The sequence below is a fragment of the Alexandromys fortis genome, unplaced genomic scaffold, assembly GCF_014885135.2.
Source record: "Alexandromys fortis isolate MF-2015 unplaced genomic scaffold, M_Fortis_MF-2015_v1.1 scaffold_31, whole genome shotgun sequence".
In the NCBI taxonomy this organism is placed as follows: Eukaryota; Metazoa; Chordata; class Mammalia; order Rodentia; family Cricetidae; genus Alexandromys; species Alexandromys fortis.
The window spans coordinates 8,249,725-8,264,728 of record NW_026067974.1 but is presented as its reverse complement, the minus strand read 5'-3'; the positions used below and the strand labels follow the sequence as shown (position 1 = coordinate 8,264,728).

At 54.0% G+C, this 15,004-nt stretch overlaps 2 protein-coding genes across 3 annotated transcripts; both read right to left on the bottom strand.

The window, feature by feature from the left end:
* Window positions 1–97: 97 nt before the first annotated feature.
* On the bottom strand, window positions 98–3,026 carry Hoxb8 (homeobox B8). Of its 2 annotated transcripts, none has more exons than XM_050157059.1 (3): window positions 2,795–3,026; window positions 2,013–2,484; window positions 98–1,252 (listed from the first exon to the last, which is right to left on the bottom strand). In XM_050157059.1, exons 2-3 carry the CDS (start codon window positions 2,434–2,436, stop codon window positions 945–947), a joined length of 732 nt encoding a protein of 243 aa, XP_050013016.1. In that variant the 5' UTR covers window positions 2,437–2,484; window positions 2,795–3,026; the 3' UTR covers window positions 98–944. The 2 variants fall into 2 exon arrangements, with proteins under 2 accessions (XP_050013016.1, XP_050013017.1); XM_050157060.1 differs by having other exon boundaries at window positions 98–1,249; window positions 2,795–3,023.
* Window positions 3,027–8,875: 5,849 nt separating this feature from the next.
* Window positions 8,876–13,970, bottom strand: Hoxb9 (homeobox B9). The gene is made up of 2 exons (XM_050157016.1): window positions 13,336–13,970; window positions 8,876–10,731 (listed from the first exon to the last, which is right to left on the bottom strand). Exons 1-2 carry the CDS (start codon window positions 13,850–13,852, stop codon window positions 10,496–10,498), a joined length of 753 nt encoding a protein of 250 aa, XP_050012973.1. The 5' UTR covers window positions 13,853–13,970; the 3' UTR covers window positions 8,876–10,495.
* Between the last annotated feature and the right edge of the window lie 1,034 nt (window positions 13,971–15,004).

Genomic DNA, 15,004 nt, shown 5'->3' with positions numbered 1-15,004 from the left:
CAGGAGACTGCTGACCAGCTCACCCCCCATAACCCCCCCCAACCCCAGCCCAGCTAGGCGCCTGGGAGCGAATGAGGAGCGCCGGCCCGGGCCAGTCTCGGGTTCTCGCTTGTAAACTTTATTGTAACTCTTCCGCCCTTTTCAGGCGCAGACAACAGAACAAAGTATAGAGGAACAACAAAATATATAATTAGCCCTCCCTCCCCCCAATAAAGCAATTCACGGATACAGGATACATTCTCTTCACAGCAAACCTAAGAACACTTTTAACAATTGCTCACAGCGCGCATGCTAACTAAAGTAATCTCTTTTGAGAAACACTTAAGACAAAATTGTCAAATCAAAGGGGGGGGGACAGGAGGAAAAGAGAGAAGCAAGAGAGAAAGCCAGCGAGCTAGGGAGGGCAGTGGGGAGCTGGGTTGCGAGGAAAGATGAGGACGTGGTGAAAGAGAGAGAAAGAGAGAGAGAGAAAGTGGGAGGGAGACAGAAAGAATTACGGCGTGAATAGGCAGTTTCATGTTGTTGGGAAAACTTAGCAGAAATCGGTACCTTGGTCATTACAAAGGAGCACGTTCAAAGGAAAAAGACCATTGCACAAGGAGGCTTTTTTACATGGGGCGGGGGCGAGGGGGGCTCTGGCAGGCAGCAGTCGCTCACCCTCGCAAGGCGAGGGAGTCCTTGTTTAAAATCCTTTTCTTTTTTCCCCCCTTGGCCCCCAAGAGAAGGGAAGGAGATCCACGGTAGCTCACACACAAGCTATTACGAGATACTACCACTAGCAGGGACTGGCGCGGCGGGGGACGCTGCGGTGGGAGGCCCAGCTCCTGGCTCCGCTCGCGGGGCCGGAGCTCTCGGAGGCGGGGGAGCGGGCGACAGCGGCGTGGTCGCGGGAGGGACCGGCGGACGTGCGGGCTAGCCCCGGCCCAAGCAGTCCCAACTGGAGCCTACTTCTTGTCACCCTTCTGCGCATCGCCCTGCTCGGCGGTCTCTGGCGCCCGCTCCAGCTTCTCTTTCTCCAGCTCCTCCTGCTCGCATTTACTGCTGGGGAACTTGTCTTTGTTGTTCTCCTTTTTCCACTTCATTCTCCGGTTCTGGAACCAGATTTTGACCTGTCTCTCTGTCAGTCCCAGAGCGTGCGATACCTCGATCCTCCGCTTGCGAGTCAGATACGGATTAAATAGGAACTCTTTCTCCAGCTCCAGGGTCTGGTAGCGGCTGTAGGTCTGGCGGCCTCGCCTGCGTCCGGCGGCTGCTGGGAATGGGGGAAAGGGCGAGACAGAGGGGCGGGTGGGGGAGGGGGCAGAGACAGAGAAGGTTGGAAGATTCGTGAACCAGCCTAGGAGACCAGGATAATGAGGGCCGGGGACCCTTATGCGGGGGGCGGGAGGGAGCGCGCAGAGGCCGCGGTCAGCGGGGGGGGGGGGGGGGGGGGGACTAGACAGCACTGAATCTGCGGGGGTCAAAAAGGGGGAGCCCCTTCCCCTGGTAACTAGAATAAGAATGGGGGGTCAAATATATTAAAAGTGCCATAAAGTTTAGGGGGAAGGATGTGGAGATGGGGAATAAGAATAAAAAGCTGGAGTGGGGACCCACGAACCCACCTTGAGAAGCCCCCAGAGCCTCTGCCCAGAAGAAAAGTTTCTTTAGGGTAATTAAACTATAAAGCAATTGAGAAGTGCAAACGCTGAGCGCCCCCGCTCCCATCACTCTCCACAGCCCCCATAAAACAGTAAAAGGGGGAAAGGAGGGGAGAAGAAGAAAAGTAAAGGAGGGTGAGGGGTTTATGGATTCAGGAAATTCACTTAGCGACCCCCCCCTTCAAAGGAAGCAAAAAGAAAAGGGGGAAAAGAAAAGAAAGTGGGAAGGATGGGAAAAGAGGTAGGTGATTGGAACGGAGCCCACAAGTCCTCTAGGAGCAGAAGATGCTCCTGGCCTGCCCAGCCCCCCCTCCCTCGATCGGCCTGGGGCCCTCCTGGCCCCTTCCCACCCGGGCAGGCCCGACGGGAGCTCACCTTGAGGGCGCATCCAGGGGAAGAGCTGTGTGGGCGAGGGGCTCTGCTCAGACCCCTCGGCCTCCTCGCCCAGGCCGCTGGCGGCCGCGAGCTTGCAGTCTGCGTACTGCACCAGGTCTGGATCCTGCGCACCGAACAGGCTCTGGCGCTGCAGCGGGTCGTAGCCGTAGAAGTTACCGGGGTCTCCGTGGCACGCCACGGCACACGGGTTCTGCTGGTAGGGAGCCGTGGACAGCGACGATGGCCCGTGGTAGAACTCCTGGATTTGCGACGGGTGCTGGAAGCTGCCGCCGCTGCTGGGACCGTACACCACGGTGGGTCGGCCGCCCAGGTCCTGGGCGAAGCCGCAGTCATAATAATTGGGGCGCAGGGACTCCCCGGTTTTGTATTTGGAGAACAGTGAGTTGACGAAATAAGAGCTCATTTTATTGAATTTTGAGGCGGCGGCGGCGGCGCAGGCTGTAGTTGGGGGCTGTTGGGGAGGGGGTGGGGAGGGGGAAAGGGAGGGAGAGAGAGAGAGAGAGAGAGAAAAAAAAACGCGGATTCGCCGGCTCCTAGTCACCCTCGCCAGGAAAGGAGAGGAAAAGGGAGGAGGAGGGGAAAAAAAGAAAGAAGGAAGGAAGGAAGGAAAAGAAAGAAAAGGCGAAGAAGATCTCGAAGCCGCCACACTTTTTGTGATTTCCAGGAATAGAAGAGCGAAGCCTGCAAAAGTCTAAGCCTGCATGGCAGCCGCGGCTCGCTCGCCCTCCCCCCACCCCCCCACCCCCCAAACAAAAATATACCGCCACTTAAAGAGGTCCTCGCTTTACATTTCGAAGAAGGGATGCCAGTTCATAAACAGTTTTCGGTGATTTACTTCCCTCCAAATGAGTTGTTTCATATTTTGCCCCGTCTTTTCACCATCATTTGCATCCATTAGAGACCCCGCATCCTATTGGCTTCTGGGTACTCCTCCCGGACAGAACGCAGAGCGAGGGTGAGATCGAGAGAGCGAGCGCGCAAGAGAGAGCTAGAGCGAGAGAGCGCCGGGGAGTGAGGAGAGGGCAGGAAAAAAAAGGAGGGGAAGGGGGGGAAAACACCCAGGGAGAGAGAGGGGGAGAAGGGGGAGAGGGAGGGGGAAAGAGAGAACGAATGCGGATTAAATCTGTTTAACTACCTACATTAATGAGATATCTCTTGCCTCACAACAAATCAAATACCTTCGCAGACCACCCCCAAAGACTGATGTGGGGGAGTCACGGAAAAACACCATGCGCACACACATCCACAACGCTGCGCCTGGCGTAGGCACGCTGTTAATTTCGCGATTTTAACGAGGCAATTGGAGTCTTTCTAAATGTCAGGGTCGCTTCGGAAAAATGTAAAAGAACACGGTTTAATTGCGCCGAGTTTTAAAAGGTCCTATAAATGTAATTGGTATTTTAATACAAGTTATCAAATCATACAGCTTCCTCTCCTAAACATATTTTCAAACAAACGAGGTAGTCATATTTAAAGCTTTAATGATCAATTTCCTTATTATTGATAAAGGTTTAACTATCGTGTGGAGGGAATTGGCTGGGTAACCAGCCCCCAAAAAAAGGCTGTAAACTCTTTAACAAACTATAAAACGCAATAAAGCCGGAGTCTGTTGTTGTTTATGCCGCAGCACATAAAAGCTGTTAGCATTTTACGAGTTCTTTCCTCTACAGCTATAAAACCACAGCTTCGATCGCCCCCGCCGCCCGACTGAAGCACGGTGGGGGTGACTAAGCCGAAATGAGACCCATTAAGGTTTGCTGTTGATTTTTTTTTTTTCCTTTTCGGCTCAAACGGTGAGTTTCCCGAGATTTTAGCCTCCTCGGCCTAACAGACAGATACACCTGTCCTCAAGCCCTCTTTGGAGACCCCCAAACCACCATCACCACCACCCCAAGAGCTGTCCCCGCCCAAGTCACACATAAACTTTCCCTCGTTAAGCAAACACGCAAGGATTTTCTGTGGAAAGGGGGTCTGAGGAGGGAGGAAGAAGAAACTTTCTGGTTAATGGGCAAGGTTAAAACGGAGGAAAAAGTCCTGCGAAGGCTCCCAATTCTTGCATTTACACAGGCTTTTAGCTGCTGCTGGTGGGGGGTGCTTCAAGGGAAAGAGGGGGGATCTTCTGAAGGTGCTTTGGCCCACTCACCACCTTAGAGGGAAGATGGGGAAGGGTCAGATGCTCTCAAAAAGATGAGGACTCTTGTGACTGCTCCACCCCTGCACCCGCATCTTGGGGTGCAGCAACGAAGCCTGAGCAGGGGTCAATCCCCTGTACCTTCCACGCAGGCTTTCCAGGTGTAGACACTGACAATCTCATCAGCACACCAAAAAGAGGTAAGGGTAATGGAAGCTAAGGCTGGGCACCAAGGCCTTGGTGACTGCTGCCTTATGCCCTCCAGTGCCCTAGGCAAAGGCTGCGAGTTGTGTTTTCAGTGGGCACCTGCTACTGTTATAGCCATTTGATCACCTGCACTGACCTTGGGTAAAGGGGTTCAGAGAAAGCAAGGCCACTGAAGTCTTCACTTTCCTTTTTCTTAGGGTGCCCTTAGTGAAACCCTGAAGATCTGAGGCCTCAGACCCAGAATGAGGAAGCGAACTAACTGGCTGCCCCTACTCCAAGCACCGGAGCCTTATCTGCGTACCTGGCCCAAGGCTGGGGTCTGTCAGACCTTGGGAGGCCTAGGAAGAGAGTCAGAACCAATGGCCTCCTGGGGCAGCTGACATGCAAAAGAGAGGCCGGGAAGACGGGGAGAAGGAGAAAGAAAATTTCTAAAACAAAGGCAGAATCGATTTTGCAAATAAATTTACTCTATTGCTGATTCTCGGGGAGGCTTCTTTTGGGGATACCACAAGTCCCAACTTTTGTAAAAATGAAACCACAACGTTTTCAAGGGAGCCAACCGTCCCTGCCAGTTTTATCCAGCCTTCTAAAGTAAGTCCAGCGAATAAGGGGGGGGGGGGCAAAATAAGGGGGAAAGTGAACCAAGCTCTGGGTTTTTTGCTTTGGTATATTTTTTTCTTTTTCTTTTCTTTTCTTTTCTTTTTTTTTTCCTAGCACAAGGCTGAGGGGGCGGTAAAGCAACCTGAGGCAGAGTCAAGTTGTTACGGAAGCGAACATTTTTATCAAGTGCGGGGGATTTTATGGTCATGATTTGAGGACTCACTGGTGAGGTAGAAATTCAATGGCTTGTTCTAAATCATCCCTTCGCCGTGCCAGAAATTTCTGATGGAAGGAAAATGTTTCTGTTATAAGAAAAAAACCAAGAAAGAGCACGGGGGTAATTTATAAACACCCAACGGAGCGCAGATTTATTGGAGAAACTGAAGTTGAGGAGACACTACGCTGGCTTCTTTGCACCTGGTCGGGGTGGGGGGGCAGCTAGGGATGGGGTCATTTTGCGGAGGTGGGGGTGGCTTGCTCCCCCCCCCCAGCTCATGTTGGAGGCGGGTTCCGACTGGGCCTAGAGGAAACTGAAGATTGGGAATCAGCCGAAAGGGTTGTGAGCGGTCAGAGCGACGGCCTCCGAACGAAAAGTCCAGGCCTCCAGCTGCTGCGTTGCAGAAGGACCGGCTTCCCCACGGATTGCCTGAGAATGGGGGCCAGGGGCAGAGCCTGGGCACGCGGGTAGGAGCCGCCGCTGGCTCCCACCTGGAAACCCCGGAGCACGGAAAACTCACCGGCTGCTCCTGCTCCTGTCCAGAACACACGCAGGGTTTTGACTGAACCTACCGAGGGGATGCTGCAGCGTTCCCCTCAACCCGCCTCCCTGGGGAGACCCTGTTCGAGCCTCGGTGGCCAGGCACTAGCCCAGTCCAGACGTGGACGCCTACAAAGGCGCTGGACTCAGCACCCAGGTGCAGCCGGCCTTCTGACTTGGGGCACCATGGAATCTTCAACAGAGCTAGGTCCCCATTCCTCCAAAATTTGAGAAATCTCCGGGATAGCACATCAGATTCGCTCCCCAGCAGGTGTGGGCAGCCCGCCTGGGGTAGCAGCTTCCTCTTCAGGAGACCTGCGGGCTTACCCCCCTCACCTGACCCGCTGGCCTTCCCTTTATTCCTCCCACCACCACTTCAGGGAAATCTCATTTTTCCAAGACAGTTCTCCTCCTTGATTTGGGCCCATTATTTCTATATTTCTATTATCGATATTATCCCCGGTTTCCACGCGTTTCTCGCCCCACCGAACACAGCAACTGGGAAACAGCCGTCTTAGTGTGAAATTCAGAAAATGAACCGTTTGAGGAGAGAGAGAAACGCCACTATAATTGAAATACTTACAATAGGGGAAAGGGCCATAACAAACCCTATATTTTTATTATGTGCAAATTATTCATGACTTTTGGTAGCTCTCAGTTCCTAGATATAGGGCCGAACAAGGTGCTCTGTGCAGCCGAAGAAGCCCTCAACCATAACACTAGAAAATTTCACATGGAGCAAGGGTGCCATCTAGCGGCCACTCGGCAAAAGACGTTTTCCTTCAACTCAACCAGGTTCTCTGAGAACCAACATTAAGAAGTGACAAAGGATTAAACTTTCATTATTTACTAGACATAGGGGGGGAAGAAATGAAATCAGATAAGAGAAAGGTCTTCGGAATCAGGAAACTGTTCATGAAACAGTTCAGATAAGTTCAAAGGAATAGAAGCTATAAATCCACCCAGTCCCTAATTTCTTTTGGAGCCACTAAGCAGTGCGCTGCTCTTGGGCAGTAAGTGGATCACTTTTTAAGGCCTCCACGATTGCTTCACACGCTGTGGGGTAACAACTGAGCTTTTTGTGAGGGACGAGAAGTCTGAGGTGATGGAATGGAACTGAAGAAGCATCAAGAAGCTACTCTAATTCAGGCGTCTGGCCCTGCTAGTTCGTGTGTGTGTGTGTGTGTGTGTGTGTGTGTGTGTGTGTGTGTGTGTGTGACCGCCTGTGCAAGGGTTTCTTGTTTGTGACTGGCGCTTCAGAGGGGGGTGTGTAAAGAACAAAGACACCAGTCAGAATTTCCATGGCTGAAGCTTTGGGGACAGAAAAGTGTTCTTCCCAGTTGCTAGCTTCTTTACTCTTTATCCTCTGAACCTCACCCCTTTTACCCTGATTCCCAAGTTCCAGACCCCAAGCCCCAGACCTGGGGGCAAGAGGGGTTAGGGTGGGGGCTTCATAACAAGGCCCACCCATTCTCCCACCAGGTCCCAAGCCTAGGCTCAGGCGCGGCTCATCTCCGGAAAGTTTCCCTTCAGTGTTTGCTTTGCTGCTGTTTAGTTTCTTAACCTTCAGAAATTTATACCCTATAAACTTTTATAGCGGTCATATTCTTTTATTGCTGCGCACACGGCATTGAATTCCTCTCCCGGCTTCTCTCTGCCTGCCTCTCTCTCTCTCTCTCTCTCTCTCTCTCTCTCTCTCTCTCTCTCTCTCTCTCTCTCTCTCTCTCTCTCTAACTGATTCCCGCATCCCCTGCCTCTCCCCCTCTGCACCTCCCTTTTTCTTTGTCCTGAAAGAAGCCATCCCGGCCAGGGACCCAGACGCGGCTGCCCTAGGCAGCTCCAGACGCCCTAAGCCTCCTACCCTGCCGCGACCCAGTCTCCAGGCTCACTTTTTATGTTTCCTTTAGGCAGAAACAGGCTTCCTTGGCTCACTCTCTGCAGCCGGCAGAGCCTGGAGAGCCAAGGATGGAGAAACAGCCCAGTCCACACCAGCTGTAAAGCCAGATTAATTTTCCTTCTTTAACATAACCCTCCTGGCAGGCCGCTTGTCTCAGCTGCGGTATGGAAGCTTCCCGTCTCCCGCCTCCTGTTTCTCAGATCCCCCTTGCCCTTTCGTTAGAGAGGGGTAGGGCCGGCATGGCAGGCTTCTTTCACTCGGGGCCAGCCTTTGTCGCCAGCTCCACCCCAAGCCGCAGTGTCTCGGCGGCAGTGTGGCGTGTGCGGCGGGAGAGAAAGTCGCGCGAGGCCGGCGACAGAGCTGCAGACCGGCTGCAGCCGGGATCCTCACGACTGAATAAGAAAATCAGGGCTTCCACGAATGGCAGACTTCACGACAGGCTCTTGCAGGGACACCGGCAGTAAGAGAGGAACAAGAAGACGCCCCTTGAAGCCAAGTGTAATCCTAGGGGTTCTTTTGGACATGAATCATTCATTCCCCTCCTGAAAACGTTTGTGTCCTGCATTTTGGTGGCTTTCTTTTGAGAGCTGTCACATACCCTGACTTCAAACCTGCAGGCTCAGCAAGCCTCAGACCTATGAGCCCGACTCCAGGTGTTTGTGGAGGAGGGCATCTACAAGGAGTCCTCAGGTTCAACCATTTGAGTCAGCCAAGCTTCCGGCCAAGTCTGGGTCTCCCACCTACTCCCCGCCGCCACACTCCAGGCAATAGTGTTGGAAGACCACTAACTCCGCCCTTGAGAGTTTTGAAGTGGTTAGCTGAGACGCTTCTAAGAACTACAAGTCGGACTTTCCTTCTACCCATTGGCAGAGGTCAGAGCAACTTTGGGTGAAGACCCTTGCTCTAAGGAGACACACTTCCTCTCTGAATCCTGGAGATTCTCTTTCCTCCTTCGCCACGCCACTCCCTCGGGTCGACTGAAAGGGTCTTTGCTCAGTTTAAGCAGCTGTCTTAGGACCTGGATACCCTTCTGGTGTCAGGGCCACCACAGAGCAGGTGAAGTTCTATGGAAAGGGTCCTGTCTGTGAACGCTAACTTGCCTTTGTTTGAAGCCATGTTTTTAGAAACGGGGCTCTTAATAACCAGAGGAGAAGCAACATCGAATAAAACGCAGGAGAGGTTTGTTTTCTAGAGTGATATATATTTTTTTGTTCTTTTTCTTTTTCTTCCAAAACAAACAATTAGAGCTCTAGCCCCTTGCCCTCCCCACTCCCACCCTCAACCCTCCCTAATGAGCAACAACTGAAAATCATTGCCAAAGAAATCACAAAACACAAGCACAATTTCACCACAGCCACTGACGAAGCAAAAAATAAAATAAAATTCAAAGTTCTACTGGAATGACCTCTTTGCAGGGTTGGGAGAGGCAGGAGAAAGAGTCCACGGGTGGAAGGGATTGAGAGCGGGGAAGGACGGAAGCAGAGGGTGAGTCTCTGCCCGGTGGGGAGGCGTGATTTTGCTTCTTTACTTTGCACGCGGGACTGTTTGCCAGAAGCGTGGGTGCACATGGCCTGTATCAGGACACAGCAGTGTATTCTGCAGGAGGTGAAGTCCCCACTCTGAGCTTTTGGGGTTTCTTCCAGGTGGCCCTCTGGCTGCATGCCAAGGGGCTCTCTTCTATGTGGGCCAGAAAACTAGTGACATGGGAAGAGACCCATTAGCCCTGCTTGCTGAGGCCATTGCCTCTCCTCCCCTGACTGCCCACTCTGGAAGGTTGCTGGGAAATTGATTCACAATAAATTCTCAATCAGACTCTCCTGACCTGGCCTTCTCTATGGTGGGGTTGACCTAGGAGGGGGTGAAGGGATTTTTTTTCCTACATGGGGAGACTTGACTAGCTGGCACAAGATGGATTTAGCCGCGGAAAGGAGAGTTGATTTTGGAGCTGGAAGGAATGGAGAAGAATGCAAAATCTGTGGTCAGCAAGAAAAACTACTACAGTCTGTCAAGGGGACGTGTGAGGGGGGGATGGCACTGTGGAGGCTCTACACCCACAGTGTGACCTCCTTCAGGGGGAAGGAAGGAGAACGTGCACAACTAAACATTTCCTGCCAAGAGAATTGCTAGGGGCTCCACTAAAGGGGCCTTCAGAAAACCACTGCCTGCCCTTTTTCTCGCCCTTTCTAGCTCCCAGCAGCTTGGGGACTGGGCTGGCCCCATCTGCCCACAGCCCCCCAAGACCTGGGGCGGAGCTGGCGATTCCATAGGGATAAGTACAAGGACCTGGAGACTCTGGACTGCAGTGCCTCATTCAAGAGTTTACCTCCAGACCTCATCCTGTGTGTGTCTGCATCAGGGGGAGAACCTGCTGGCTCTGGGACTGCCCGGCTGGGCTCGGAGAACAATGTAATTTTCTTTCTCCATGATCATGTGGACCCCCAACTCTATGTCCTGGGGCATCTGTTGGGGTGTGTACAGTTAAACTCTTCCTGGGTGACTTCTGGATAGGTGCAGGGAGGGAACAGGCAGGTAGTTGGAAAAGGCGGGAGGGGGGGGGTCTGGGGTTTTCCAGAAAAAACTTAGCAGGGATGCTAGGAGCTTGACTGGGGTTCTCTTTCTTTGAGGCTCATCACTTTCCTAGGAACCAACTACAGCTAGCTTCTAACTTAACAAAACTTCCTCCTGACACCCAAGGGGAAGAGAGAGAAACAGGGATAGGCAAGGGAGGGGAGGCAGGCTCCAGGGGTAAATGAGGGACTTTAAAGAGGAGATGCCCTTCCCCACTCACTTGGATACATCCCAGGCAGCAGTGGCCTGGCAGCCACCACATAAATAATCTGAGTGAGGTAGGGAAGGGTGGGGCTGGTCTTTTACTCTTTGCCCTGCTCCTTATTCATCTTCTTCATTTTCATCCGCCGGTTCTGAAACCAGATTTTGACTTGTCTCTCACTCAGATTGAGGAGTCTGGCCACTTCGTGCCTGCGGTCCCTGGTGAGGTACATATTGAACAGAAACTCCTTCTCTAGCTCCAGCGTCTGGTATTTGGTGTAGGGACAGCGCTTTTTCCGGGAAGAGCGGGCGTGCAGCCAGTTGGCAGAAGGGTTGGCTGAAAGAGAAGCAGCGATAGAATCAAAGGAAAGAAGGGGGTGAAGGGCCCCAGACCAAGAGGGTGCTCACCATCTCTACTCCCCATCTTGCAATGGAGAAGGTCACCCAAGGCCTTCAAGATCCCAGAAAGCACCCCTAGGTGGGCCAGGAGTTAAAACAGACAGCTCCAGGTAAACAGCCCTTTAAGGATAGAGCCAAACCACCCCAGCATCTCCAAAGCTTCCACTGCCCCAGGCTCTCAAGCTTTCTGTACTTGTGTCCAGACAGACCTGGACTCAGGTCAGAAAAGGTCAGTGTAGCTGGAGCCACACTGCCAACTAAAGGTGGCTGACCTTGGCTCTAGGTCTGGGAGGAAAGAGGAAGAATTGGGTTGGGTAGGGAAAGGAGTCGTCCTGTTCAGCCCCAGCCAAGAGATCTCTTGGCCCTTCAGCCCAGTCCCAGTAAACCCTGCCTGGGTAGCAATCTTTCAGCTCTAGTCCAGAAGGCAGCAGACATGTGAGTCTGTATGATACCCCTCCCCATCACCACACACCACAAATAAGAGTCGCATTTACAGCCTCGAACGCCACAGCACACTCCCAACTCACAAGAAACCCAATTACAACCATCTATCAATTGCAGCCGGTGGACAGGGGAGCCCCGGGGCTCCCAGATAACTTATGGTGGCAATAGCCTCTTCTTTCTGCTACTCAGCTCACAGTTTGGTTAACACAAGTTCAGGGAAACTGGGAAGCAAAATTGCTCCAGCCCCAAGGTGGGGAGACCGAGATGAGGCGGGGTAACAGACAGCCCTCCACAGCTTACTAAGACCTTCTAACCTACCCTATGGGGAGGCAGAGAAAAGTGTGACGGGGTGGAAGAGGGCAAAACAAGGGAATAACGTGCAGGCTTTTCTTTTTCTCTCCTGCATCTCTCCCTAGACCCTGGGACTCAGGAAAGTCCCCCCTCTCAAAAGCAGAGCCTATTACAAATAAGATCCACTCTGCCAGCTCCCCCTCCCCAAACGAGAAGCCCTGATTATCCGTGTATATTTTTAAATTCAGTTCATCCTACACTAAGTAGCGTGTCTTACCAATTTGCAGCGCTATTTCCTTAATGTGATTGCCTGGGATAGGACCCGAAGCCACATTAAATATGAAAGAGAAAAAAAAAACTGTTAATAATTGATCCTAGCCAAATGGCTGCCGTGCAGTAATGGGCTTTCCAGGACGAGTTTGGGGCCATGGGGTGAGGATTCTGTTTGGGTGTTTCAGGAGGTTAAGGAAGAGCTACGTTCCCCGATATAAGCTTCTAATGACTCAACCTGGCAGGTTGGAGGTATAGGGACTGCAGGGGTCTCTCCTTACTCTTCAGAGGGCAAGCATGCCCACGGAGGACCCATTGGCCACTCTTTTGGTGGGAAATCTGACAGGGCAAGCAAGAACTACACTACTTGCCCAAAGGAGTAAGAGGTGAGGACTTGACCTGACAATCTGTCTGTAATTGTTTGGGAACTAAGAGCCCCCAACCAGTTTGCTTTTCCCATCCTTAAAAAAAAAAAAAAAATAAGTAAAAGAATCTCTCTCAGCCTGCAGCGCTTTCCACTTGGGTTTTTTTTTTCTTCCTTTTTAGCAAGGGATGCTTTTAGGAATGGTAGGTGGTAAGAAACTCTCCACCAAGGGTTGAGTTCTCCGCCCCTACGCAGTCCTCCCCCTCACTCCTCCCCCAGATCCCTTCGGGAGACCTTCTCCATTCTGGAGGTGGGCCCTGACTTTAGCAAGTGATTCAGACTCTCTGGGAAGCAAGCTGTCCGGGCTAGTGCTCCGGAGCCCCTCCGAGAGCATTGGGAACCGCGGAGGGAGAAGCGGCCACCCGGGCGAGGATGCCCTAGGAGAGCGGAGAACCCTGGAGGGAAGGCTCCCGGGGAGGGGCCGGCGCACCGGGGAGGGGGCTCCGTCACCGCGTCCTGGGCTTCCCCCGCCCCTCCCGGCGCCGGCAGCCGACCCGACGCGGCTACTGCGTGAGATCTGCTAGGAACAATCCTCTGCCAAGCTGTTGCATCGCAAATAAAATCCTAATGAGCCCCCTCCCCCTTCCCCTTGGCCGGCGGGGACTGTCTGCGCGTGGCGCAGGCGGCTCTGCCGGGTATGCTCCTGCCCGTGCCCGCGCGGGCTCTCGGTCACGCTGGCCACCGGCCCGGGGCCCCCTCGTTCCTCAAGCGACTGTCCCAGCTTCCCCCCCCCCTTTCCAGCAAGAGCGTGAGGGAGAAAGAAGGACTCATGAGACTTGATCCTTGAGGCTCAGTCCACGCGCCACTAGGAAGAGTGGGGGCGGCCTGTGTGCCCCCCGCTCCCCCCCCCCCCCCCCCCCCCCCCCCCCCCCCCCCCCCCCCCCCCCCCCCCCCCCCCCCCCCCCCCCCCCCCGCTTCATGGCACACAGCTTCTTCCTATCCCGGTCTCTTCCTTCCTCTTCCTTTCAGCCTCCTCTAGCCCTGCGTCCCCCGGCGCGCTGTCCCTTCACATTGTCCGCTTTATGGCCTCTCCCCTCCCCTCCTCCAGGCCAGGGCCTGCAGCCGGCGGGGGGGGGGGGGAATTTCCTCACTTTTTTTTTTTTTATAACTTACTTTGATCCGGCCTCTCTTTGTCCTCGCTTCCTTCGCAAATTTTATTGTCCCCGTAGCCGGCTCTTTGATTAGACAGGACAGCCTCCCTGCCCGCCGAAGTTTCCAAACTGTACTCGGGCGTGCCCTGTTTGAGCAGCTCCCCCGGCGCGCCCAGCAGCGGCTCCGCCTTCACCGCCGCCTGGCCCTGCCCCGGGGTGGCCTCGGCGCGCGGCGCGGGCTCCAGCCAGGTGCGGAGGTACCTGCTCTCCGCCGCCGGAGCACCCTGGGGCTGCAGGTAGGGGTGGTAGACGGACGGCAGGCTCCCCGACGCGTGCGGGCTCAGCGGCGCCCAGGAGGCGCCAAACACCGGCGCTTTGGGCTGGAAGCTGCAAGAGGGGAAGTCCAGGTGCTCGGCGTGGCTCGGCTGCCGCGGGTTCGCGTACTGGCCCGAAGGAAACTTGGCTGGAGGCGCGTCCTCGCTCTCGTGACTTATGATCGAGTCGACATAATAGCTGCTAAGCGTCCCAGAAATGGACATTCTCAGACATTATCCGCGCGCTCGCAGGGGGAAGGGAAGCGCTCGCGCCTCGGCGCCCAAGCAGGGAGAGGTGGCACACGGACCCGGTGTAGAGGGCTTTCGGACGCGACCCCCCCAGACCCCCACCCTCCCACCCCCACCCCTGCTTAACTTCTCAGCCAACAAAGTACAGTGGAGCAGCCCGGCTCGGAGCTTCTTGCAAAATGATTGGTCAAAGTTTTGCGGACTGCCTGATAAAGCGTCAGCTCCGACATAAATCAATCGGGCGAGGGGGGCTGCGCTCTCGCTGTCATCCGTCCTCACCGCATTCCATATCCAGGATGGATTGTTTTATGCTGATGCAATGTGCTATCACGTCAGGGCTCCGGCGGCCACGTAACCTCAGCCAGAGCTGCCCGGCCGCCCGGGGCCCCTCCCGCTTTTGCAGGAAGGGGGGTTCTCAACATGGGGCGATGGGGGCGGAGGAGAGGCGGAGGCAAGCGGCAGGCTGCCTCTAGAGGGACCGAGGCTGCAGAGCCCTCTCCCCAGGCGGGTTGGAGAGGGAGGGGGAGGAGGACCTGCGTACAGGGAGAAAGAGCGCCCCAGCCTCAGAGCAGCGGGAGAGACCCGACAGGGTAATTAAAGAGGAGGTAGTCTTGTCACCCCCCCCAACACCTCCACCCCCACCCCGCAGGCCCTCATTTCCTGTCCTCCGTCCCCTTGACAGAGATGTTTATTAAACAACAGCAGCACAGCGACCCACAGGAGATGAAGTAAAAGGATGGGGAAGAAGTTGGGGATTTTATAGGACAGTTATCCTCTTCGGAGGGGGTTCAGGGCACAGTTTGGGGGAGATTTACATGACTAGGCTCTTCTCTTGATCCTTCAGGAGCTAAGAAAGGAGAAAGGGAAATTCAATGGGGCCAGTGTCCAAAGAACCATTATCTGGTCTGAAATTAGAGCCTGCCTAAGGCCAAAGGGACTCACTAGACCCTGTAACTAGTCTATGAAAGAGTTTCACGCGACTAACCAGTCTTATTTAACTCCGTGAAATTTCTTGGGCCTTTAGGAAGAGATGGGGTCCACGGCCACTTCTTCTGTCCTTCCTCTGAGACCGTAAAACTGTCCAGAGGAGGGGGCTAATGTGAGAGATGATTAAAGGAACTCTCCAGA

What these genes read in the sequence shown, in the direction of transcription:
- Hoxb8 (XM_050157059.1), bottom strand. Translation starts at nt 2,436, where the DNA reads ATGAGCTCTTATTTCGTCAACTCACTGTTCTCCAAATACAAAACCGGG. An exon ending in CCCCTGGATGCGCCCTCAAG is followed by an intron (nt 1,253 to 2,012) that starts GTGAGCTCCCGT and finishes CCCCATTCCCAG; the next exon opens with CAGCCGCCGGACGCAGGCGA.
- Hoxb9 (XM_050157016.1), bottom strand. Translation starts at nt 13,852, where the DNA reads ATGTCCATTTCTGGGACGCTTAGCAGCTATTATGTCGACTCGATCATA. An exon ending in CAAAGAGAGGCCGGATCAAA is followed by an intron (nt 10,732 to 13,335) that starts GTAAGTTATAAA and finishes CTTCTCTTTCAG; the next exon opens with CCAACCCTTCTGCCAACTGG.